General features: G+C 38.0%; 1 protein-coding gene across 1 annotated transcript; it reads left to right on the top strand.

The window, feature by feature from the left end:
• Positions 1-10,752: 10,752 nt before the first annotated feature.
• On the top strand, positions 10,753-12,153 carry LOC148101498 (uncharacterized). Its single transcript, XM_087845669.1, has 4 exons — positions 10,753-10,911; positions 11,356-11,494; positions 11,861-11,945; positions 12,102-12,153. The coding sequence occupies exons 1-4, from the start codon at positions 10,836-10,838 to the stop codon at positions 12,135-12,137; spliced, it is 336 nt and encodes a 111-aa protein (XP_087701795.1). The 5' UTR covers positions 10,753-10,835; the 3' UTR covers positions 12,138-12,153.
• Positions 12,154-25,010: the final 12,857 nt, after the last annotated feature.

Consider the following 25,010-nt stretch of genomic DNA (forward strand, 5'->3'; position numbering starts at 1 on the left):
TCCATGACATCTAGGCCTCAGTAGGGCCTCAGAACACAGCTAGAGCCAGGGTAGACCCAGACGTGTCTGTTTTTTGTTGTTTTTTTATGTGTAAGTCTTGATTTTGACATAGTTAATGAAGTTTACTCTGTGCAGTAGAACAACACGTCGTAGTTGCACATAAAAGATTTCAAACCCACAATACCTGAAGCTTTTTCAGTCAAAGTCTCATCTTATAGAAACCTTTTAGTTTGTACATACACGGGGTAAAAGGTAAAAGCAGTGTATCGTATAGTGCTTTTCTGCTCAGTCTGGGCACTCAGAGCATGTTATTTACTACCCTTTTTGAATTCGTTCAACTTGTGTGGGTTTTATTGAGCAATATAAAGTTCAATAAAAGGTGAAGTTTTAACAGCTGTTCAATGACTTTGCCTGGCTACACAATACATACTCGAACTGCTGTTCCTGCAGTTTCTCAGGCAGAAACCTGTTAAATGTTTCCAGCTCATTCTAAAAGACCAAAGGCGACTGAGCGTTTGCTGTTAGTGCTCCTCAGTTGTGAAATGACCTCATCGCTGTCTTCTTTTTTAGTCACTGCTAAAGACTTGTTTATGTCATAAGGCTTTTTTGAAAGTCTATTTTTTATTTTTGACATTCTCAACCAAAGTCCATCTTTTTCTTTTAATGTACAGTTTTAAAATGTAGTTTTAAGCTATTAATCACAGTGGAGTCAAAGTGTGGTTTTGTTCTTTGTCTTATTTTGACCTTACACCTGTGTCTTGTGTGTCCTATCTTTACCTGTATGTAAACTGTTCTAGTTTGTTCTTTTGTTCTCCGTTTCTGGGAAGCACTTTGTACTGCTGGTTCTTTTAATTGTTATATAAATACATTTTGCTATTAGTGTTCAGAAGTGCAAATTTATACAAAAGCCTGCTGATAAAGACCATGAGATGTGGAAAAAGCGTGAAAATTAAAGCTATAACTGACACAAGTATAGTTTGAATGTATCTGATATACACGTGCATTCCATGTGCAAGAGTAATTCCTCTTTTAAGGTTAAACAGTGTCTCATGGAACCATGACTGTTTCCTTTTTTGTTTATTATGGCAACCGTGGGTGCTACAAATAGCTGGTTAGTCAGTCTCTGAGGGCTATTTTTAGCGTGTCTCTGATCATGCCCATGAGTTTGGGTGATTCCCCTGCTGTTTCTCACATGTGGCACCAAGAATAGTTTACTATGCTGAAATAATTAATCGAGCATTCATTAAGATAATTTGTGTTGTATTGTTGTATTATTTAAGTCTGTCTGTTTTAACATCACAAACCTGTGCAGCAGCTTTTATGAGTCCACATTCTGTGTCTACTTGTACAGTTCATAATATCAGCACATGCCTTACAGTGACCACTTGCATCTACTCAGTTTCAGTTCCTTCAGCTTCAAGTGGAGGATCGTCACTGGTGACTGGGCCGTAACCACAGGGGAGTCTGTGGTTACGGCCAAGAGACCGAACAGCAGTCTTCAGAGGAAGAGCCCTCAGTTGTAATGTCAGTTTTATGAATGAGTTCAAAACGACCAATAAAAACCGACACTGAAAGAAAGAACTATAATGTGGTGGCTGTCAGTTGAAAGCAAAAGCAAATGTAACCAAGCATAACCTGAGTATGACAACTCTATACTTTCTTTAAAGATGCATTTTGGAGTCAATGTGAAACATAAAAATGAGTTCAGAGGTCTGTTACGGCCCTAGCAGGGCATCCTCCTGAAGGTGCCTGTGTGGGCGTGTCCTTCAATCCCTTCTGCGAGAGGTGCCACCTTTTCTCTTTTACACAGCTGACTCACATCAGTAATTAAAGGGATTTAAGCCCAGGGACAGGTGAGCTCTGGGCCAGAGTGCCATTTGAATGGTTACAGCTAGTGAGCTGTGTTTTTGCAGTTTGCCGCTAGTGGCCCCCCCCCTCATCGCCTAGACCCTTTTAGGGGAACATAACAGGTCAAATGTTACATAATATTTAGATGCAAACTATAATGTGATCTTTAAAGCTTTCATATAGAACCATTATTTCTTAAAAGCTGCCAATTACTTCTGGAACTTTTGACTTTAGTCCATTCAAAACTCTTTTGAGTTTTTTTGTTTACAGACAAAATGACACATGTTTGCAGATGCAAACAAGAAAACATGTCCAATTTGCACCAAGTTTACGTACCTACATTATGCATATAATGGCAATTGTCTTTTGACTTTTTCAGCCAAAAACATTTGGCTCTAAACTGGAATGTTTAATGAAGTTGTGCAAACTGTACAAAAATTACAAACTAAATGGGAAGAACTGATACTCTCAGAGAGACATATATTCATCTGCATCTATACTTTCCTGGAGGATTTTATTAAAAGTTTAATCCCGATTATGTGCTTTTATTTGGGGATAAAAACCAAAGGGTTTCTCTTAGTTCTCAGCAGTATTTTCTGTTCCAGCAGAAAGTTGGGAAACATGTTCTCCTGGTCACAGATATCACCATAAAAGGACAGGAAATTGGAGACTTAGTGATACAAATGGATTAATCTGCCTTGTGTATTTTGGGATAAACCCAATGAAATGAACATGTTCTATAAACAAATACAGCAGTTTCTGTTTAAACTCACTGATTCATCTGTTTATTTGTTTTAGGCAGGATTTAAGAAGTTCAGAAAAGGTATTATGATACAGAAACAACACTAAGAACCGTTACAGTGTGTTCTTATTTCTCTAAAGTTCTTTCAAGTTGATTTTCAAGTCTAGCTTGTATTTTTAGTGCTTTTTCAACCAAAACTCTCATCACTCGAGAGAGCCATTAAGCTATCGCTCTTCAACAGCCACTTCATTAGGTACACGTGTTAAACTTGTTAATTTTTAATCAGCTCATTATATGGCAAAGACTACATTTAGGTATGTAGACATGGTCAGAATTATCTGCTAACATTTAAACTGAACATCAAAATGACGGAAAGGGGAAAGGCTGGTCTGACTACTTCAGAAAGTTCTGATCTGTTGGGATTTTCCTACACAATCATCTCTAGTGTTTACAGAGAACCGTCTAAAATAGAGAAAATATCCAGTCAGCAGCAGTTCTCTTGGTGAACTGCTTCAAGCTGATGGGCAACATTAACTCAAAAACCCACTTATTAGGCTAATGCTTGTTCTGCAGAAGAACATCTCTTAATGCACACAAACCTGACTTTGAAGCAGATAAGCTACAGCAGTTGCTCCTGTCTGCAAAGAACAGGAAAATGAGCATCTATGTTGCATCAAAGTTGGACAATAAAAGACTGTAAAAATATTAATTGGTTTGATGAGATGACAGGGTCATGATTTTGCAAAAACAGCATGAAAGCATGGATCCATCCTGCCTTCTAGCAGCAGGTCAGGTAGTGAAGTAATAGCATGGGGGCTTAGTATCAGTGGAGCATAATTTTAACACCACAGCCTGCCTGAATAATGAATAGGAGTACTGTTGCTGACCAGCTCTTTATGACCACATTGTGTTGGCTGTAGCTCAGGTGGTAGACCAGGCTGTAGGTTGGTGGTTCAATGGTGTATAAAACGATTTGAGTGCTCAGGTAGAGTAGAAATGTGCTACATAAGAACCAGCCCTTTACCATTACATTGGACATCTTCTGATGGCTACTTCCAGCAGGATAACACACTATATCACAAAGCTCAAATCACTTCAAACTGGTTTCTCGAACATGATAATGAGTTCACTGTACTCCACAATCACCAGATTTCAATCCAATCGAGCACCTTTGGGATTGCTGTGCTGATTCACATAATGCATGTGCAGATCTGCAGAAACGTTGTGATACTCACACAACATGACATGCAAATGTTATGAGAAATAAAAATGGACCAAATTCTCTGAGGAATGTTTCAGGCACCATGTTGAATATGTGACATGAAGAATTAAGACAGCTCTGAAGGCAAAATCTTGAAAATGAAGTCACTTTGCATGGGAGGAATAGTACAAGGTGGACACCAGAGTTCTCAAAAACAATGAGCTCTTGTCTAAGATACTGAAACGGATCTGCACATATATGGATATGATCCAGTCTTTTCTGAGTGCATGAGTCTTTGTCCTCTGTCTCGTCATTTTTGGTGCATGAGTATTTCCATTCAAAAAATGTTGCGTGACATATATAGTTCCTATATTGTTCCTCTTTTTGTGTGCAGCTACAGTATAAAAGATCACCTTCCTCTGGCTCATTTATCCTCAGACTTTTGCAAATTCTGCACAAAGTAACAGAAAGAACAGGAAGCTGTTTACTGCTGGGACTCTGTCAGCATGAAGATGTGGACGGCCCTCTCTGTCAGCCGCTGGATTTTTCTCCTCAGCCTGTCTGTTGTGATGTTCTTCTCAGCATCTCAAGGTAAGCCTGAACTCATGATTGAAGGCAGTCTTATGTGTCATGTTAAACCTCTGCAGGTCTCACTGTGCAATGCAAAACAAAAAAAGGAAATACGCAGAGAAACAGTCAAAAGTTGTGTTTGTGATCAAAAGAGAGAAGGGTTAAAACTCCTACATTTGAGGTTATTAACAGGAGATCAGTAAATAGTCAGTAAACAGGACGTAAATAAATACTGAGAGTAGGAATGAAACCAAAGTAAAAATCCCCAAACAGGTAAAATCAAACGGAGAACATTAGTGGTTTTAAAAATAAGAAAACGGTTGTAAAACCGAGCAGGCTCTGACTGAAATCCCTCATGACTGACTCAATAGTAAGTTCGGCATTTTGTAGTGCTTTTTAAATTCATACTGAAATCAATGTATCCCACAACACCTCTTAAAAAAGCAGTGTACAATCAATGGTAAGTACCCAAGCACTCCAAACCAACATGCAATGTGCTGAAAAAACACAGCTGCATGAGAGGAATGAAAACAGAGCATCACAACATAAACCACCACAAAGCCTTTTTATGTGATTTGAAAAACACACTCAGCTGGTTTGTTTATCACAAAAAGCATCTCACAGCTTTTTTATTTCAGCAAAAATATTTGTCAGTATGTAACTGTGGGATAAAATAATGAGAGTAAAGACTTCCCTCTACAGTAGCAAGTAAGTAGTGAATGAATGCTTAATTTTGGATGTAATAATCTGTGGGTAGGATGACAAATCTTCAGGGAACAAAGAACAGTGTGGATAATAGGAAACACGTGCTACTGGGTGGGGTAGGCAATAACAGAAGGCTGGAAATCAAACAAAGACTGAAAGCAGAACAAACAGGGATAACAGTATGTCACAGTGTAGATACTTGTGTTGACACATTTATATGTAGTCTTCTTCAGTATTCGACGTATTTACTTGTATGGCACAGTCACTTTTCTCGAATTAAACACAGTTAACAGTAATTATTTTGCTAGTTGCTCTATTTTGTGAGCATTTGTTACCTGTTGAGCCTCTAACTATCCACAACATGCGCAGACATCAAACAATACAACAAAACATGTTATGTGCAGCTTTGCCAAGCAGCTGCGTCTGGGCCTAAAAATAAGGTCAATTTAGAAGTGCCTAAGTGACTCGAAGACAGTCAAAATTCTGCACTTGTTAGCATGAGCGCTATTAAAAAGAGTTAGAAATTTGAGACACAGCAATGGTGACTGATTTTAAAATAAAATTAGTGACCCAGACTGAAACAATATCTCATGATTTTAGGAAAATTAACTACTGAATGAGTGTCAAATGAAAGTGTTCGTAGATTAGCCGTCATTTCATACATTTCTTGTCTAGCTGGTTCGATCAGTACAACAGGAAGCCATCTAACCATCAACCACAGTGAAATGGCTTTACATAAGTGCTTCTACTTTTTAGCGCCTCATTCTCGCCACAGCTGACCAAAGAAGAATTCTTGTAATATTGACTAATCTCATTATTTTTCTCTTTTTCTCTCTTTTCGTCTGTGCAGCGGATTCGGTTGTAGGTCTGTCCTGCTGCCGTAACGTCAGCACCAGGAAGATAGCACGGATCAAATGGTGCTATGAGCAGAAACCACGCGAGGGCTGCAACCGCCATGCTTTCTTGTAAGATCATCAGAAATTAAACACGCTCACGCCACTCACAATGTTTCCATACGTGTTAATATGAAATAGCTGTCTCTGGACTTTTTCTCGCCCAACATTTGCCACCGTGGGCTTCACCGTAAATATAAATAATGTATGAACTTTTTTTCTAAAGTATAATGTGGTGGGAAGAACTGTTAGTGTGATTCCCACTGTTGATCTTAAATCTAGATAAGAACATGGGGAAATAAAGATACGATATTGCTGGGGCAGAGGTGTTACATTCAGTTTCACTGATGGCTACACTGAGAAATGACAATGACATCAAGATCTACCATAGTTTTCCAGTGTATTTTCATGTAATTGAAAATAAATGCTCATTATAGCCTTCTTCTGTGCAATTTGGTTAAAATATTCGCCCTCAGCAAGTCCACATAACATCCACCAAGGCAGTTTACCTGTACAGCTTAGCAATGTGAGGAAATTAAACCAGCCTAAAGTTTTAAAACTTCGGTTGAACAAACATGCTCTTTCCAGTTCTGTAACTTTCTGAAGCTTCTGATTCACATGCATGACTGTGTCTTTGCTGGTAAGTGGAATTAAACCTCAAAAGAAGAAAACAGTAAAAATGAAACTGTTGCGGGCAAGGTAGACATGCAAGCCTCTCTTCACATTCAGTAAAGATGAAGGCTGCACAGTCTGCCACCTCACCTGAAGCTGTCTGTTAGCTAGATTGTTAGCTGCCTTTGCTGCCTACAGCTAAGCAGGCCAAAATTGTAAAGAGGTAACATACCTATTACCTGGAGGACCAGATTTGACATTAATATCATTTTGTAACTGACTTCAACTGATGTTTCTGCTTCTAGGATTGCAAACCAGCGCCATAAAGATAAACCGTGGTGTGTCAACCCAAATTCTAAGTGGCTCAAGGACAAAATACAGAAGGTAACATGAAGCCAGACTGTAGATCTGTGTCTGAACTACCAAAAAAGTGTAAATTAGTGGTTCACCTTGTCATACCACATCAAATTGCTTGTGATTTTATTTAATTTCAGATAATTATTTGCGTTGAAATCTGAACCAAAGAAAGTCAATTCAGACCAAGGATAGAGGATTAAGGAAAAATGGAACTTTGTCTTAATCTACTCGTCTACACATGTAATTTATGTACATTATTTATTAGCTCTATTAGTAAGGTAAATTAGTACAGCCCTGAAATAGCTGAACATTTCCTTTTTTCTGCCTCATTTGCACATGTTATCTAGTTATCACATAGTTTCAGATGCTAGTCACACTGCAGATTTACATTTTACCACTATACGGTTTGTGGTTTGTCTTTTTATCTGAGATAGTGTCATCGGTGTACTGCTGTGTGGAGAGTGGGCACTCATCAGTTCTTTCACCAAAGTTCAGCTGCTTGTAACAAGCTGGCTCGTGTCCTTTCAATCTAGTGTTTCCATTTAGCTCATCGACTGTTTTTATGATGTCCTTTAGTTGTTTTGAATACCTTAAACCTGCACTCTTTCTAATGGCCAGCAGGGGGCGACCCATCTGATTGCAAAAAGACTTCTTGTTGTATAAAAGTTGCTCGTTTCAGGTCACAAATTGTGATAATGCTGAGAATTAGAAAAATGGATATTCAAAATATGCTCTTTGGTTAACAGCTTTACTCATCATGCCCCATTCCAAAACACCACAATCACCATCGTAGCGATGAATCTAAAACCAATGGGAGACATCACTGTCACAGCTACCACTTAATAATTTAATTCTCCTGTATTTAAACAATATATCAATAAAATTTGGAAGTAGATCATCTCCTTTTTACATGATCAGCGCCATGTGAAAGATTACTAAATGTAATCTTTAGCCTCTACTCTACATCTGTTGTCAACCACTCAGGTTAAAGGTGTAGAGGAGGTGTTTGTGAAGACCTCTCATTAAAAGTTGTCAAAGATGAAAATCACAGGGGAAAGTACTTTTAGGAAAGTACTTTCAGATTCGGCCACGAAAGCTGGTCAACCAATAATGTCATTGCTTTAATTAGAGATGCCTGTTGAAAGGAAACCCCCATAAAGTGAAATGTAGGAGGTGCAAACCACTTGTTAATAAGCGCAGCACCCACATGTTATCAGGTATGAAGCTGGTGGAAGATCTCGCCACACTGAGTCCCCCTGCTTGATCCGTGGAAAGCTAGTACCACAAACCGAGGGGAAATTTATCAATAATACGTATTAAAATACTTCTCTGTATGTAATAAACTCGTCTAACTGAATCTTTCCTTTTTCTACATTTGCAGGGAGAATTAAACTGCCCTCAAGATCTGTCATTATTAAATGAAGTTCCCAACAAGCCAACAACAGCATGAAGTAAAACAGCAACGTTTTATCCTCAAATACTATTTATTTCTTTTACATACATATCTATTTAAAATACAAGATATTTTTTTAAAGTAACTGGAAAAATGATCATTGTGGTGGCATTATTTTATTAAGTTGTTGTACATTTCAACAATAAAAGTGTCTTTTTGCATGTTAAAAGGAAAATGTGTCTGTTTGGCATCTCTCTTGTTGGTCTGTGATGGCTGTGCTGAAGGGACTTCTGGGTTGATTCAGTTTGATGTGTAAAACAGTAGCATTTAGAACAAATATATGACAAGCAGACGCATTAATTTAAACAGGTGCAAATTTATTGTCCATGTATCTAACTGGGATGTGCATGACTCGTCGATTATACATAAACATGTTGTTACTAGTCAAGATTCATCAACCCAGGCAATGTTATTGCCATCTCCAGTTATACAGTTTTGGAGCCTGTGTGTGGAGTAAACTCCTAATTAGGGATGGGTACCGGTATCCGGCGCCATGATGGCACCGGTTCTGACATAAACGGTAGTAACCAGACCGAAAAGCAGCGCACATTTCGGTGCTTTTTTTTCCCTGAGATGTCATACACTTTGGATTCTAGCCAATCATTTTACCTTTGCAAGCTAGAGCAGAGCTACAGATTAAAAACGCCCAAGGCGAAGCGGTCAAAAGTCTAGCTGTACTTCACAGCAAAATATGCAAACTCAGCAGCCTGCAACAAGTGATTTAAGGTGATACTGTGGAAAGGAGGTAACACCTCGAATCTGATGAAACACCTGGCGACGCATAGCGGTTTTTTAAAAGCAGAGAAATGCGCTGTATTTGATAGCTTGCTGCGAGACCTCACACCGAGCACATCTACTGCGGGTTGGTTGCCTGTTATCTGACCTGGAGTTAGCAATATCCCCCAAAAACCCAAAGATTAAAGTCCTGGCCCCTAGCCCTGCCAGTGTAGCAGACATGATGAGGGATGATGATGGCAGCAGCAGCCGCTCTTCTCTGCGTGAGTAGCTCAATGTTGTTCGTGTGTAATTTACGTTGAGTAGTTTAACCACGTTATTACATTAATGCATGTAAGGTGAACTAGCAAACACCATCATAGCTACATGCGGCTGTCTTCTTGTTTGATGGCAGATACTCCCTTCACCCTGGCCAAAAAGGCTAAAATGACCAAAGAAAAAGAGGAAAACAGTTAAACATGAGAGGTTTTTGGACAAAGTTTGTGTTTTTTCCATTGTTTAAGCACTGCTTCCAGCCCAGAGTGATACCATATATGCCCTATAGCTGCAGAAAAGGCTAACATTGTTATCGTTTTACAAAAAAACAGCTGAACATGAGAGGTTTTTGGACAAAGTTTGTGTTCTCCATTCTTAAAGCACCGTTTAAGCACCGGCACCGTTTAAGTACCGGTTTGGTACTGGTATCAGATAAAACCTAAACGATACCCATCCCTACTCCTAATGTCCACACAGGATAATTTGCTTGATGATGAATGATGCCCTGTACTCTTTAGTGAGCTTTCATTTCATCCAGATGCCGAAGTTCATTGAAGGTAGCATGTTTTTGACCTTACAGCACACCCTGACAACTTTTATTTTATTAAGATCAATACTACCAAACAAGCAAATCATAGAGAGCAAAAGTCAATGAAAGAAGAAAAAACATCTGACTTGGATCATCAGTGTCAGTTACATTGTTTCTTCTGTTTTAGTCTTGTATATGAAGTAGGCCATTTTCTTCTCAGAAGGGAAGTTTGATTTCCCAGCATCTGTGCAGCTTTCTTGGTATATTAGCAGCAGCCAGCATTTCCTCACAGATGGTACATTTGGGCTGATGTCTGCTGACGTCCTCAGTGCTGAAGCCTTAAGATGGTCAGCTGTCATGATTCTGTCTGCTTATTTCTCTTACCTTTAGGTGAGGAGTTTCATATTATAATATTAGTCACCATCCAATAACTGCACTTTGATGCCATTTGACAGACGGTTGACAAAATCACTTACGATGAAGAATCTGCCTCTATACTGGGAAATAATTGCACACAAAATACTTCATCACTTTATCACAGTGCAGCCCGATAGTGCAATTATAAATATGTTATTAAACAACACATATGCAGCTTTCTTAGGAACTACCACTCTAAAATGTCCCTTTTGTGTGACGACATATAGTCCATTGGGGTTTATAATAGATATTATCAGGTATAAAATCATAACAGAAACTTATTAACCTGGAATAAACTATATGACAAACTTCAACACAGTAGGAAGGAAGCTACCCACCACACAACTCTGTGGGAGTTTATTTTTGTGTAAATACATCATCAAACAGCCCCTAATTCAGTGACAAGCTACAGTATATAAGACGAGCCGCTGTCACACTTTGACAAGTTCATCAGCTGGTAACAAACCTGCTCACAGCTCAGATCCAGACTCAGATTTGGTGCCTTTCAGCGTCTCAACATGTGTTCGAGTCTCTCCACCAGCCGCCTGATTCTTCTGATCTCCCTGAGTGTGGTGATGCTCATCTCGGTATCAGGTACAGTTTTTATTTCTGGAGTTTCTTTTGTTGTCAGTTCAGTAGCAACAGCTAAAAGTCTGTTTCTCAACATGGTTATAAATCTATCTGGTTTTAATGCAACTTACTACCTAATAACTAATAGTGTCTAAAGAGACTAAAGCTAGCACAGACTGTAGCAGAGCAGCTGTTTCTGGACAAATTATAACTGACTAAAAGAGGGTTTGGGGTTTTTTTTTTTGGCTACATGGAGCGGCTCTGGACAAATTTAAAACACAACTTCAAGATCTGTACCACTGATAAAAGACAGGTGTATTTTTTCAGTAATGTGATTTTTCATATTACACATAGTAACTGGATCAGTAAATAATTTATACAACATCTGAAAGCTCAGTTTATTATATTCACCTTGATATCTGAAAGGCCCTGAAGAATAATGACAATGTGTGTAATGATGTGCTGCAGGAGCTCCACACGTGGGGACACCCTGCTATAAAAATCATTCTAACCAAAATGCAAAAACCACAAAGGATACACCTGTATGGGCAAAAAACATCATCAGCTGCGTTGAAGACAACAGACCACACTGCCTTCATGGCTATGAGTAAGTAGAACTTCTTCTAAATTCACTTAAACCAAATAAAATATAGAAACTAATTATTGATTATAAATCCACAAACACAACAATGAAAATGAGATTTGCACTGAAACCTTGATGTAGCAGATAAATGTTCCCCTCTCTAACATACAGCACTACTGTTTGCTCTGTGATTGTTTCTAATTTGGTGACGTTGGGGAATCTGTGAGTTTGTGCTTATGAGCTTGGAGGAAACCTGAGCTGTTCTCTCACAGCATAATGCAAAATGGACACTGCACATGTTCAGTTAACAATAAAGTGAAAATGTCGAATCCTTCAATTTTTCTTCCTCTCTCCAAACTTCTTTCTTTATTCTTCTATTTTTTCTTCCAGGGTCAAAACAAGCTCAAAAAAACAAGGAAATAGAACATTTTTCCTCAGACCAAACACCGAGTGGCTTAAAAGTAAAATAAATGAGGTGAGAAACAAAATATTTATAAAAATGTGGACACAAAGTTTAGAAAAACCAAGTGTGAAGATTATAATGTAGGTTATAAAAAGACACTGTGTATATCTGTCTAATGGTGCTTCTTCTTCTTCTTTTCATGTCACCTTCTCTCTTTCACCACCACAGGAAACTCTGCTGTGTCCTCCAGGGATTCCTAAATGAAGATGATGGAAACGATGAAGCAAAGTAAAGCAGCAACTGGAAACAGTTCTGCAGATTTATGAGTTCACACTTTTAGAGAAATATTTGTTAAGAAATGATGATTATTTTTTGTAAATTATAGATAGAATTTAAAAACTACTTTTGTTTTCATATTTAGTAAAAATGTCATTAAATTTTTCTTATTCTATCTTCAAGCTGTGAACAAAGACAAAATCAATAAAAGCCTTTGAAACTGCATTCTTTAATGGTCTGTGTGTGATCGTTTACTATTTACTGTAAAAAATGTAACTAATGAGAGAGTGTCACAGCTGTGAGGTGCTGCATGTGAGATGCGAATAAAATGTAGATGTATATAAAATTAATATGAACATATCAGATACCCCCATGACTCTAATGGAGGAGAATGCACATTTCCTGTTTATGTTAAATTTCATTAGTTTTATTTTATTAATGTTGGGTTGCCTCATCCACCTCCTCCAGCTCCTTTAGAGAAACAATGAGGCGTTCCTAAGTCAGCCAAGAAACACGCACCGTTATCATTCCTTACGCTGCTCATGAAAAATCCTACTCCTCACGCTTTAGCGCCTCTCACTACAGATGCCAGTGGAAAAGGTGAGAAAGAGATATAAGAGGAGATGTAACAGGAAGTCAACACAATGAGACATCCTCGCCTTGTTTTAAAACATAAAAACACATTAGGAAAAGACACACGTGTACCTTCTTGATTACAGCTCCTCCTGCTGCCTCCTCACTCTGTCCACTAAATACATATTAGAAGTTGTGACATCTTTCAACTCGGAGTGGGAACAGGCACGAATCAGAGAAAGGAGAACGGTGACTTGTCTTTTATTGCTATAGTGATTGTGGATTCTTGTAGTTACACTTCCTTTGTCCTTCTTTAATTCCATATTACTGTTGTGTCGAGTTCTATCTTTATGTCTTGTCTTTGTTTTCTCCTATTTTTACAAATAAATCTGGGAAATAAAATTCATAATCTCTTCAAAGTGGTAGAGCAGCTCACTCAGAGGGTGTACTCGTTAGAAGCCCAAAATACAGGAGCTCTACTCTGAGCACCTTCTGAATGATTTCTGAGACTGAGCCCAGAAACCCTTTAGAGAAAGTTTATTTCCACTGCTTAAATCAATGATCTTAATATTTGTGTCTGTATCCAACAACATGTGGCCATTTGTGAAGGTGGTGACTACGATCAATCAAAACATTATGCTAACATGAGCAATTAAACTAAGATACATGTAGCTTGGATACATAAACCCACAGTTTATGTCATGGTCTGGCTGGCAGACCGTGGGGATATGAGGAATGAGGACCCAAAACGCAGACTCTGCGATGCAAACAGTGCTCTTTATTTACAGTGAAAGCTGTAAAGACAATAAATCCCCGTTGCTCCCTCGAATCCCGTGCTCGTGCTCCCCGCTGTTGTGTTTCCACACACCCCGTGCGTGCTGCCTTTCTGGTCCACTCTTCCTCCTGCAGGAAAAACCACAGAAACAGCCATCAACACTAACCCCGGCAGACATACACGAACAGCACTGTGATACGCTGAGACGCCCTAACTTGGGATGACAACTCAATGATCCCACACCAGTGGGAGCTCCAACACTCTCCTAAGTAGCTCCCCCAACGAGCCCTGATCACCAACAGGTGTGTGGCAGGAACTTCAGGTGTGGCCACTCCTCCTGCAGGGCCACACCCATCAGGCCTGCATGTGGCTGTTCTCCATCCTCCAGCCACACATGTACACACCCACACCCTGCCTCTACATATAATGAGTGGAACACCGAACAACACAGCATAGTGCAGAAAAACACACATCCCCAAATAACAACAACAACAATACTACTACTACTACTACTAATAATAATAATAATAATGATAATAATAATACTAATAATAATAATAATGATAATAACGGTCCATCCTGCTCATGGACCCCCGAGTCCTCCAGAGCCGGGTCCGTGACAGTTTATCCATCCAGCTATGAGTGCAAGAGGTAAGAGGTGATGTTGATGATGGCAGCACGTGACCAATCAGAGACAGGGATACGTAGATAACCTGGACAAGAAAACTGAACATATTTTGCTGGAAAGGCTTTAGGACCCAGGGGATTAAAGAGAGAGTTTAAAGCAGTGGGTGCTCACTGAAAACCAACAGTAACATTTTAGCTAAAGTGTAAAGATTATAAATGAAATAAAAGGTTATAAAAAGACACTTTGTATATCTGTCCAATGGTGCTTCTTATTTTTCTTTTCATATCAACTTCTCTCTAAGCAACACAGCTACTGGAAACAGTTCTGTTTATTTATTAGTTCAAATATTTTACAGAAATATTTGTATGAAATGTAGATAGTTTTCATGCAAATTATTGATAGAGCTTTAAAAACAGTTTTGTGGTCATATTTATCTTTTAGTGCTTTTCTAAATGATATTACTCATGTTTGATAAGGTTCATTACAAAACTTGAAACATTCCAGTGCTTTCCACTGTTTGCTCTGATGTAGCTGAGGTGTTAACATAGTTTAACAAACACACTGATAAATGAATGAGGTTAATGAGTAAATAAAGATCATACTTTCAACACATAATGATTTCGGGGTGGCTGTAGCTCAGGCGGTAGTGTGGGTCACCTACCAAACGGAAGATTGGGGGTTCAATCCCAGTCTGTATACCAACCCAATGTTGTTCTCCGATGCATCCATCAGAGTGTGAATGTGTGTGTGAAGGTAGGAGTGGAAGCATTTAACAACATCTTAGAAAAAGCGATTAGGTGAATGAACAAGTTGTGTAAAGGGCTTTGAGTGTTCAGAGTAGAAAAGTGCTACATAAGAACCAGTCCATTTACCATATTGTTTCCGCTGAAACAGGTCAAAGTCCATATACTTTGGGGGGGAATCATATGATTGTTGACATTTTCTTGTATTCTTGTAAGGTATTTTCTTTAAAATATAATAAAAATATATAAAAATATATAGAACTGAATTCAATTGAATTGAACTGAAGATGTGATGAATCCAGGGATTCTGAAACTCACTTTTCACAGACAGGAAGAACCTCCAGGGGGAGGAATATTTCCAAGAACCCCCCCCCCCCCCCCCCCCCCCCCCAAATAATCCACTCGATTAAAACTTTTATTCAAAAACAAACAAACAAACAACAACAACAAAACACAGTTACAGCATAATTGTACCATTCTGTACCATTTTTAGTTCTAGCTAACACAAGTACTATTAGTACTGCAAGTCTTTTCAAACAAAACATTTTTTTGACATGTGATGAAGCAGCTCGTAATCGAGTCAGGGTTCACAAGTTAAAATATTTTATTCGAGCTGAAATATAGTTGAAAAAGCGGAAACAAGACAGCAGCAGAGGAGAAAAGTTATCCAGGATTCTCCCTACTAAAATCTAAATTACAGACCTTGTACTGTATTCGTACTTCCCACCATTAAGCATTGAACAGCCTATGATGGCTGCACTCACAGCCACACAGCGGTAATATCCACCATATTACCGCTGTGTAGGAATTGGAGTTCATTATGTTAGTTTCAGTTAGGCTTTTTGTGTGTTGTACCCCTTGTGTTTTTTGTGGGCTGATCAGCCACTATTTAAGTTTCCCCTTTGTCTCATTAAGATAGGCCAGTTTGTTTGAGTTATCAATATGGTTTGTTAACTTTGAGCAGAGTTCTGCTATTTTGACCTCTTTTATGGGCCCAAGATTTTGATTCTTTTTCCATGATTGAAACAATTGTGTTTTGGGGTTAAACAAAAAATTAATTTTATCCTTTTTTTGGACTTTAACCTGTGCCTAAGTTTCCTTCGCTGCTTGGTCCATCACACAGCCAAACAACTGTAAGTGAAATGAACACGGTCCACAGGTGCCAGGAAGAAAAGGAATAATCAAATGTGACCCAACAGCTAATCGAGGTACATGAACTCTACATGTCTGTGACCAAGATGAACTTAACATGCCAGCTGACCCTGAACAGTTGGTGGAATTCACAAGCAGCACACACAAGTGTAATATTTTCCACAAAGAAGTCCCTACTACAGCAACATAAAGGGGATTTGTTTGACAGTCCTCGTTGGACCCTACTCAGAACGACAGGAACTCATGTATATTTATACTACACTAGAATGACTTGTGGAGCCATTTATACGCAGGTGTGGGGTCAAAGGTTCAAACACTTGTATATAAACACAAATTCTTTGACTGTGTCATTAATTTGCTATAAGATGAAATTAATTAAGATGATAAGGAACAACCCAGAAGGAAACCAGTAGATGACATCCCGGTCATAGCTACCTGTCTTACTGTCTATGCTCTTCCATCTGCTTTTTTAAACATACTTTTCCCCCTGAGCTCAAACACTTTATTAATAAAGTTTGGAACTAGATCATCAAGTACTTTGTACATGACAGATCATCATGGTATTAAAGATGACTAAATGGTAATCTTAAGCCTCTAGTCTAAGGTCTGTACCTGTTGACAGTTACTAAGTGTAAAAGCAGTTTCAAGACTTTCAAAAAAGTCTTGAAATGAAGGACTTGATCTATACTGCGGAAGCTTGTCAGGGTCAACGAAAGGTTCGTAAGGATATCAAGATGCGAGTCTGACTGAGGCAGAACTGGATTTAACCAAGACATCTGTAGACTGACACTGGAGAAAAATCCTGGTTAACGCAAGAACCAAGGAAAGGACTGAGGTGAACACACTGGAAAAGACCCACTTAACTTAGTTTCAATATGTCTGGTCCAGACAAGTTGGTTTGGCAAAATCTTGTATCACATATCCATGTAGAAGAGCCAAGAAGAACCCTGGTGCTGGATCTGGGTTTTAGCATCCACTTGGAACCAGAGAAAACCAGAACCAGATCCTAGGCCTAGCTCAGGTTTTGCTCAGTCGAATGCGGTCAGGTTTGGTTCAGATATTTTTCTTTTTCATCATTTTGTTTCAAGTACTTTGTACATGACAGATCATCATGGTATTAAAGATGACTAAATGGTAATCTTAAGCCTCTAGTTTAAGGTCTGTACCTGTTGACAGTTACTAAGTGTAGAAGCAGTTTCTGTGAAGCCCACTCATTAAACGCTATTAAAGACAAAGTCACAGGGAAAGTCCTCTTAAATGTGGCCACAGAAGCTGATCACCCAGTAATGTCACTGTTTTATTCTGAGATGTCTTTGAAAGGAAACCACCATGAATTTAGATGTGGGAGGTGCAAACCACTAATAAAATCAACACCCACAGATTAACAGGAACGAAACTGGTAGAAGATCACGTCACAGAGAGTCCCCGCGCTCAGCCAATGGAAATCCTTTCCACAGACCGAGGGAACATTTATGAATAAAACATATTAAAATACTTCTTTGTATGTAATAAAGTAAGTAAATTTACCTTTCCTGAACTCTCTTTTCTTTTATCTACATTTCAGGGAGGATTAAACTAAAGATTTCTCATATTAAAAGAAGTTGTGCAAGTTTCCAACAAGTCAACAAAAGAGTGAAACAAAAACATTCATTCAAACATGCATTTAATTCTCCATGTGTTTATTAGAGATGTGCGGGAATACTCAACAATCCATTTGAACACTGCTGCCCTCAGCTGTCAGCTCTGGAAATATCGCTTCCAATAATACACAAAACTGTGTTATTGGAAAACTTTGCATAAAGTATCAAAAATAAAAATAATAATTAGTAAAATGTTTCCCTTCAGTGTTAAATGGATTGATATTACAGCAGCTTATGTTTAAGGTTAAACTCATATACTTGTGTTTCGTGTCCAACATCGTATTTAATCAATCATTTGTTTGTAGTAGCTGTGGTCTGAGGCTCTACGATCTCTAAAAGGGAAACATAAAAAAACAAACAGATGTTCATGAGCTCAGAAATACAAAACCTACATCCTGATTTTATTTATTACTATTGGATGAATAATATATGTCGTCCAACAGCAGAACAACACTTTTTTCACAGCAGCGTACTGCTGCTCCTACTGCTACTGCTGTTAGTAATGTTAATACTACTACTATAAAATGTCAATACTTGTGGGATGACTGTTCATATATTTCCAGTTTATAGTACATATTATCAGGTTTAAACCAATTACACATTAAGGTAGAATAAGTTGTACAACAAACCTCAACATGAGAAAGGAAGCTGCACGCCACAGCAGTCTGTGGTTGTCGTGTTTCCATCAGTGTTTATTTTTGTGTAAATACATCACCAAACAGCCCCTAATTCAGTGACAAGCTACAGTATATAAGATGAGCCGCTGTCACACTTTGACAAGTTCATCAGCTGGTAACAAACCTGTTCACAGCTCAGATCCAGACTCAGATTTGGTGCCTTTCAGCGTCTCAACATGTGTTCGAGTCTCTCCACCAGCCGCCTGATTCTTCTGATCTCCCTGAGTGTGGTGATGCTCATCTCTGTATCAGGTACAGTTTTTATTTCTCTGTTCTCAAAGTTCAGTAACACCAGCTAAAAGTCTGTTTCTTAACACGGTTATAGATCTATCTGGTCTTAATGTAATTTTCTTACAAACGGTAACAGAGCAGCTGTTTCTGGACAAAATACAGTCGATTACATTTAATAAAATCTATATGATTGATTAAAGCCAGCTGTAGTTTTTTGTCAGTTTTGTGATTTTTGGTATTACACATAATAACTTGATCAGTAAATTATTTATACAACATACAACATCTGAAAGCTCAGTTTATTTCAGTCTCCATGATATCTGAAAGGGTCTGAAGAATAATGACAATGTGTGATGATGTGCTGCAGGGGCTGACCACGTGGGGAAAACCTGCTATAAAACATATTCTAACAGTGGTGTAATAAACACGTCTACACCTAAATGGGCAAAAAACATTATCCGCTGCTTTGAAGATGACAGACATGGCTGCCTTCCTGGCTATGAGTAAGTAGAACTTCTAAATACACTTAAACCAAATAAAATGTAGAAATTAATTCTTGATTAAAAAACAACGTTGGGGAATCTGTGAGTTTGTGCTTATGAGCTTGGAGGAAACCTGAGCTGTTCTCTCACAGCATAATGCAAAATGGACACTGCACATGTTCAGTTAACAATAAAGTGAACATGTCGAATCCTTCGATTTATTTCCCTCTCATCATAAACTTCTTTTTTCTTCCAGGGTCAAAACAAGCAGAGGAAGAACATTGTTCTTCAGACCAAACACCGAGTGGCTTAAAAGGAAAATAAATGAGGTGAGAAACAAAATATTAATAAAAATGAGGACACAAAGTTTAGAAAAACCAACAGTGACTTTCTGGCAAACATGTGAAGATTATAATATAGGTTATAAAACGACACTGTGTATATCTGTCTAATGGTGCTTCTTCTTCTTCTTTTCATGTCACCTTCTCTCTTTCACCACCACAGAAAACTCTGCTGTGTCCTTCAGTGATTCCTAAATGATGATGATGGAAACGATGAAGCAAAGTTGAAGTAAAGCAGCAACTGGAACCATTTCTGCTGATTTACTAGTTCACACTTACAGAAATATGTGTTAAGAAATGTTGATTATTTTTGTAAATTATTCATATGACTTAAAAACAGTCTTATATATTATATTTATTAAAAATGTCATTAAATATGAATGTTTGAATTTTTTCTATTCTGTCTTCAATCTGAGAAGAAAGATAAATCAATAAAAGCCTTTAAGTTCAGATTTATAATGGTGTGTGTGATTATTTAGTATTTGCTGTAACAACATATTCTAATGATGATGTCACAATCACAGGACACCGGGAGGCACAGACGTCAGAAGTAAAAGTAAATATTCAGAAATCACTTGGAAAGTTCTTCACGAATACATAAACCATCAACACAAAGACACATGATCTGAAATCTAGAAACTCAAAAATGTTCAGCTAGAAGATGAACTAAACTGGATGAAAAGATTAAAGTGATGAGAAAGTTGCAAAACTGAGGTGCTGCGTGTGAGATACGTATAAAATGTAGCTGTATACAAAATAAAATAACTAATATAAGATGAAACCTACAACATCATCTTGCAGCAGATGGTGTGACTGTGTTCAACAATTCAGCACAACAATTTGCACAAGGAGATGCTGTATAGGAGAGTAATGCAGAAGAAGCCTTTTCTGCGCACATGCCTCAAACAGAGTCGCTTTAGCTATGCTAAAGCACATTTGGACAAGCCAGCTTCATTTTGGAATAAGGTGCTGTGGACTGATGAAACTAAAATTGAGTTATTTGGACATAACAAGAGGCGGTATGCATGGAGGAAGCAGACATTAAGTAAGTAAAAAGATCACAAAGTACTTCTCAAAGGGATGACAGAGGATAAAACGTTAAAAGTTAATAAAATGCAATTCTAAAAAGATGTGTTTTTAGTCCTTTTTTAGAAGAGATCACTGACTGCACAGATCTTAAACTCCGAGGAAGAGTTTCACAGTCAAAAGCTCTGTCTCCCTTGGTTCTCAGCTTTGTATGTTGAATAACAAGTAGGCCCTGATCACATGATCGCAGGGACCTCCTAGTGAATGAAATGAATGCATGAATAACAATCTCCAGTTCAGAACGAGATACAATAGGGCTTGATTTAGAAATGTTTCTTAAATAATAGAAGCAGGACTGAACCAGAGATTTGATATGAACATCCAAAGTAAGAGCAGAGTCACAAATTAAAGAATGGTCCAAAATACCTTCAACCAGAATCCAAACTGTCATTGGAAGTGATAGGAATCAATTCGAGGCTGTTATTGCTGCAAAAGGAGGATCTACTAAATATTGATGTAAATTTTCTGTTGGGGTGCCCAAATTTATACAGCTGGCTAATTTAGTTTAAATAACTATTGATAGAAACTTCATTTCACTGTGTTGAAGTTTGTTTTAAAGATTACGAAATGGTAATCTTAAACCTCTAGTTTAAGGTCTGTTGACAACTAGGGATGGGTACCGGTATCTGGTGCCATGATGGCACCGGTTCTGACATAAACGTTAGTAACCAGACCGAAAAGCAGCGCACAGTAGGCGGGCCCAGGTATGTACGTTCTTTTAGAGCAGAGCTACAGATTAAAAATGCCCGAGGCGAAGCGGTCAAAAGTCTAGCTGTACTTCACAGCAAAGGATGCAAACTCAGCAGCCTGCAACAAGTGATTTAAGGTGATACTGTGCAAAGGAGATAACACCTCGAATCTGATGAAACACCTGGCGACGCATAGCGGGTTTTTAAAAGCCGAGAAATGCGCCGTATTTGATAGCTTGCTGTGAGACCTCACACCGTGCACATCTACTGCGGGTGGGTTGCCTGTTATCGGACCCGGAGTTTGCAACATCCCCCAAAAACCTGAAGATTAAAGTCCTGGCCCCTAGCCCTGCCAGTGTAGCAGAAATGATGACGGATGATGATGGCAGCAGCAGCCGTTCTTCTTAATGTTGTTTGTGTGTAATTTACGTTGAGTAGGCTAACCACGTTATTACATTAATGCATGTAAGGTGAACTAGCAAACACCGTCGTAGTTACACTGCTTCCAGCCAAGAGTGATACCATAAATCCCCTGTAGCTGCAAAAAAGGCTAACATTGTTATCTTTTTACAAAAAACAGCTGAACATGAGAGGTTTTTGGACAAAGTGTGTGTTCTTCATTCTTTAAGTACCGGTTTGAGCACCGTTTAAGTACCAACACCGTTTCAAAAGTACCGGTTTGGTACTGGTATCAGATAAAACCTAAACGATACCCATCCCTATTGACAACTACTAAGTGAAGAAGCAGTTTTTGTGAAGACCACTCATTAAATGCTATTAAAGACAAAGTCACAGGGAGAAGTCCTTTTGAATACAATTAATCACTGGACAGCTGAACTGGTATGTTTATTAATAATATTATATTAGGCCAATATTCTTATACATATTTTGACCTGGGGGCAGAATTGATTGTGAACTGGAAAGGGAAAATTAAAAACATGATGCATTTAAGGTAACCCTTTTTCATTTTTATTTAAGAAGAGAATTTGTTCCACTGTGTGATGGCCGAGTCTGCTTGTTTTCATGGAGTAATTTCTCCTGCCTTAAAAAAACCGCTCTCAGAAGAGGCTGGAGTGCACAGAAACTGGTAGAGATGCAGGTATCTGGTCGTCCTGGGTTCCACAGACTATCAGCTAAAAAGAATAAACACATTAAATTGCTGCACATTTGTAGAATAACATTTAAGATTACTTTAAAAATAAAATATATTTTTTATTACATCAAATGTAAAGAGTCAAATGGAAGTCTTTCTAAAGTTATTTCATGATATTTATATTATGAAAAGCAGATTTTTGACAATTTAAGTTTTTTACATTTTTAGATAAAATAAACACGCAAAAAACAAACAACAAGAACACAAAACTGGCAAACCCAACCAAAACTTAGCAAAATCTACCGAAAATACTCCCACACGACAGAACCTCTCCTCTGCCTCTCTGGCTCCATATCTCTCAATAGAACAATCTGTGGTTTGCTATCTCTCACCAACAGAACGCTCCACAAATCCCACGAATGATTCACTTCCTTATAAACAGTGTTGGCAAGTTATTTTGAAAAAGTAATTAATTATAGTTACTAGATACTTCTTCAAAAAGGTCACTTAGTTAGTAACTGAGTTACAAGATTCTGAAAGTAATGAATTACTTGAAAAGTAACTATTGCGTTACTTTAAAAAAACGTTTAACCCTCTGGGCTCCAGGGGATAATTGGCCATGTTTAACTACTTTTGATTTTACCTTTATATTTCACCTTTACAAACGATTTACTTTGCCTTGTTTGGCATCATTCTTTTCAGCACAACCTCAAGTGTCTGAATTTACAGTTATGTTTTCATTTTTATATACTGTACTAACACAATTGATCTAAAACCAGACAAAAACATAAAATCCGAGTAGAAAAAGTTATATTTTTTTTTACTGTAACAACCACAAACATGTTTAATGAATTATATTTCATAATTTTAAATGCAAATATAAATTGACAATTTTAAAATTATATGCAAAAGTTTTGCAAACAACAAAGTTATTTGCAGCCATTTACATTTTACCCCTTTTTATAACCATTTCAAACAATTTACAGAACAATCAGCTGTTCTTCAATAAGATGCCACACATTTTTTTGTGCCACTCCAAATATTTCTGTCCACTATAAAGGAGAACATCACAGCCTGATACCTGCAGATCTGACAGCAGCAGTTGTATCACTCCTGTTTCTACCTGGAGACAGCAGTCGCTACTACTAGACACTACCTTTGTTCAATAATTAGACACAATAACAGTACTTTCATTACAGCAAATATATATGGTTACAATAATAAATCTGAAAATATATCTGATAAATTACTTGACTCCTTAGAAGAAATAATGAATAACTCCTTACTAAAAGATAAAATGGTTGGAACGCAGATTAATAAATTAATGGCTCATTATGGAATAAAGCTAACACAGAGAAGTCCTTTTGTACCAATTGGGAACTTTTTAAATTTGAAGCATGCAAATTCTAGAGAAGATATGGGAGTCAAATTATTAAATCAAGGAAAGCTGAAGAGGAAGAAGTGATAAGCTAAATTGCCTCTTATTACCAGAATTCCCCAGAAGAAATCTCAGAGGAAGATAAATTAACTTTACTAGACCTTCAAAATAAATTGGATGGTTTATGTCGACACAACGCTGAGGATGCTTTTGTAAGATCCAGGAAGAGGTGGCTGGAGGAGGGAGAACAAAATTCTCCTTTTTCAGGCTTGAAAAATACAGATCCAAAATCAACTAAATATTAACGACATTGTCTCTGACAATCATAGAGAAATTTCAAATTTCTGTGTCAAATTCTATACTAAACTGTACAACTCAAAATATGATGAGGATGTCTCAACACTGTTTCTCAATAATATTAAAAACCTAAAAACTATTGTTGTGGAAGATAGAAGTCACTGTGACAGCCCTCTGACTGTGGAGGAAGTTTGTAATTATATTTCTGCACTTAAGGCCAACAAATCTCCTGGCACAGATGGTTTAACTGCAGAGTTTTATAAATCGTTTTCTAATCTCCTGGCTCCGTTCTTACTGCAGGTTTTCATAGAAAGTATAGAGAATAACACCCTCCCTCCTACTCTTACTCAGGGTCTCATAACACTTATTCCAAAGCCAAACAAAGACTTACTTCTTATTGATAATTGGAGACCCATCTGTCTGCTCAATAATGACTATGAGATTATGGCTTTAGTACTTGCTAACAGAATTAAAGAGTTTTTGGATAAAATTATTGATGAGACACAATCAGGCTTAATGAGAAATAGACACATTTCTAATAACATTGTCAGGGGTTGCTGAGTGGAGGCGAGGAAGAAGGAACCCAAACGCAGGACTCGCAGGTAGGTGAAGCCTGGTGATTTATTGTCGATGGAGTGAACACACAGAACAGAGGTAGGAAATGGCTGGCTGGCTGGACGACTGACTGAATGAATGAATGAAGGACGGACTGAATGGCTGGCTGAACACAGGCGGAAACAACAACATAACATCAATGACACGACAAAGAACTGGTGAAACCGAGGAACTTAAATACACAGGTTGAATGATGACAATGATTGGAAACAGGTGAGTACAGGGCTGAACATAATCTGACTAATGACACGAGAGACAAGCTGACATGGGGAAAAAACAGGAAGTGAAAACATTGATGTGGGAAAACTGAAAACACTGGGTCACCGACCCAGGAACCCTGACAAACATTAGACTGGTTTTAGATCTACTTGATTACTCTGATTTGGTATCTGACAATAGATTCATTCTCTTCCTGGATTTTTAAAAGGCTTTTGATACAATTGAACATCAATTTATTTTCC

This window comes from Neolamprologus brichardi, chromosome 9 (assembly GCF_056152115.1).
Source record: "Neolamprologus brichardi isolate AB-2024 chromosome 9, ASM5615211v1, whole genome shotgun sequence".
NCBI lineage: Eukaryota > Metazoa > Chordata > Actinopteri > Cichliformes > Cichlidae > Neolamprologus > Neolamprologus brichardi.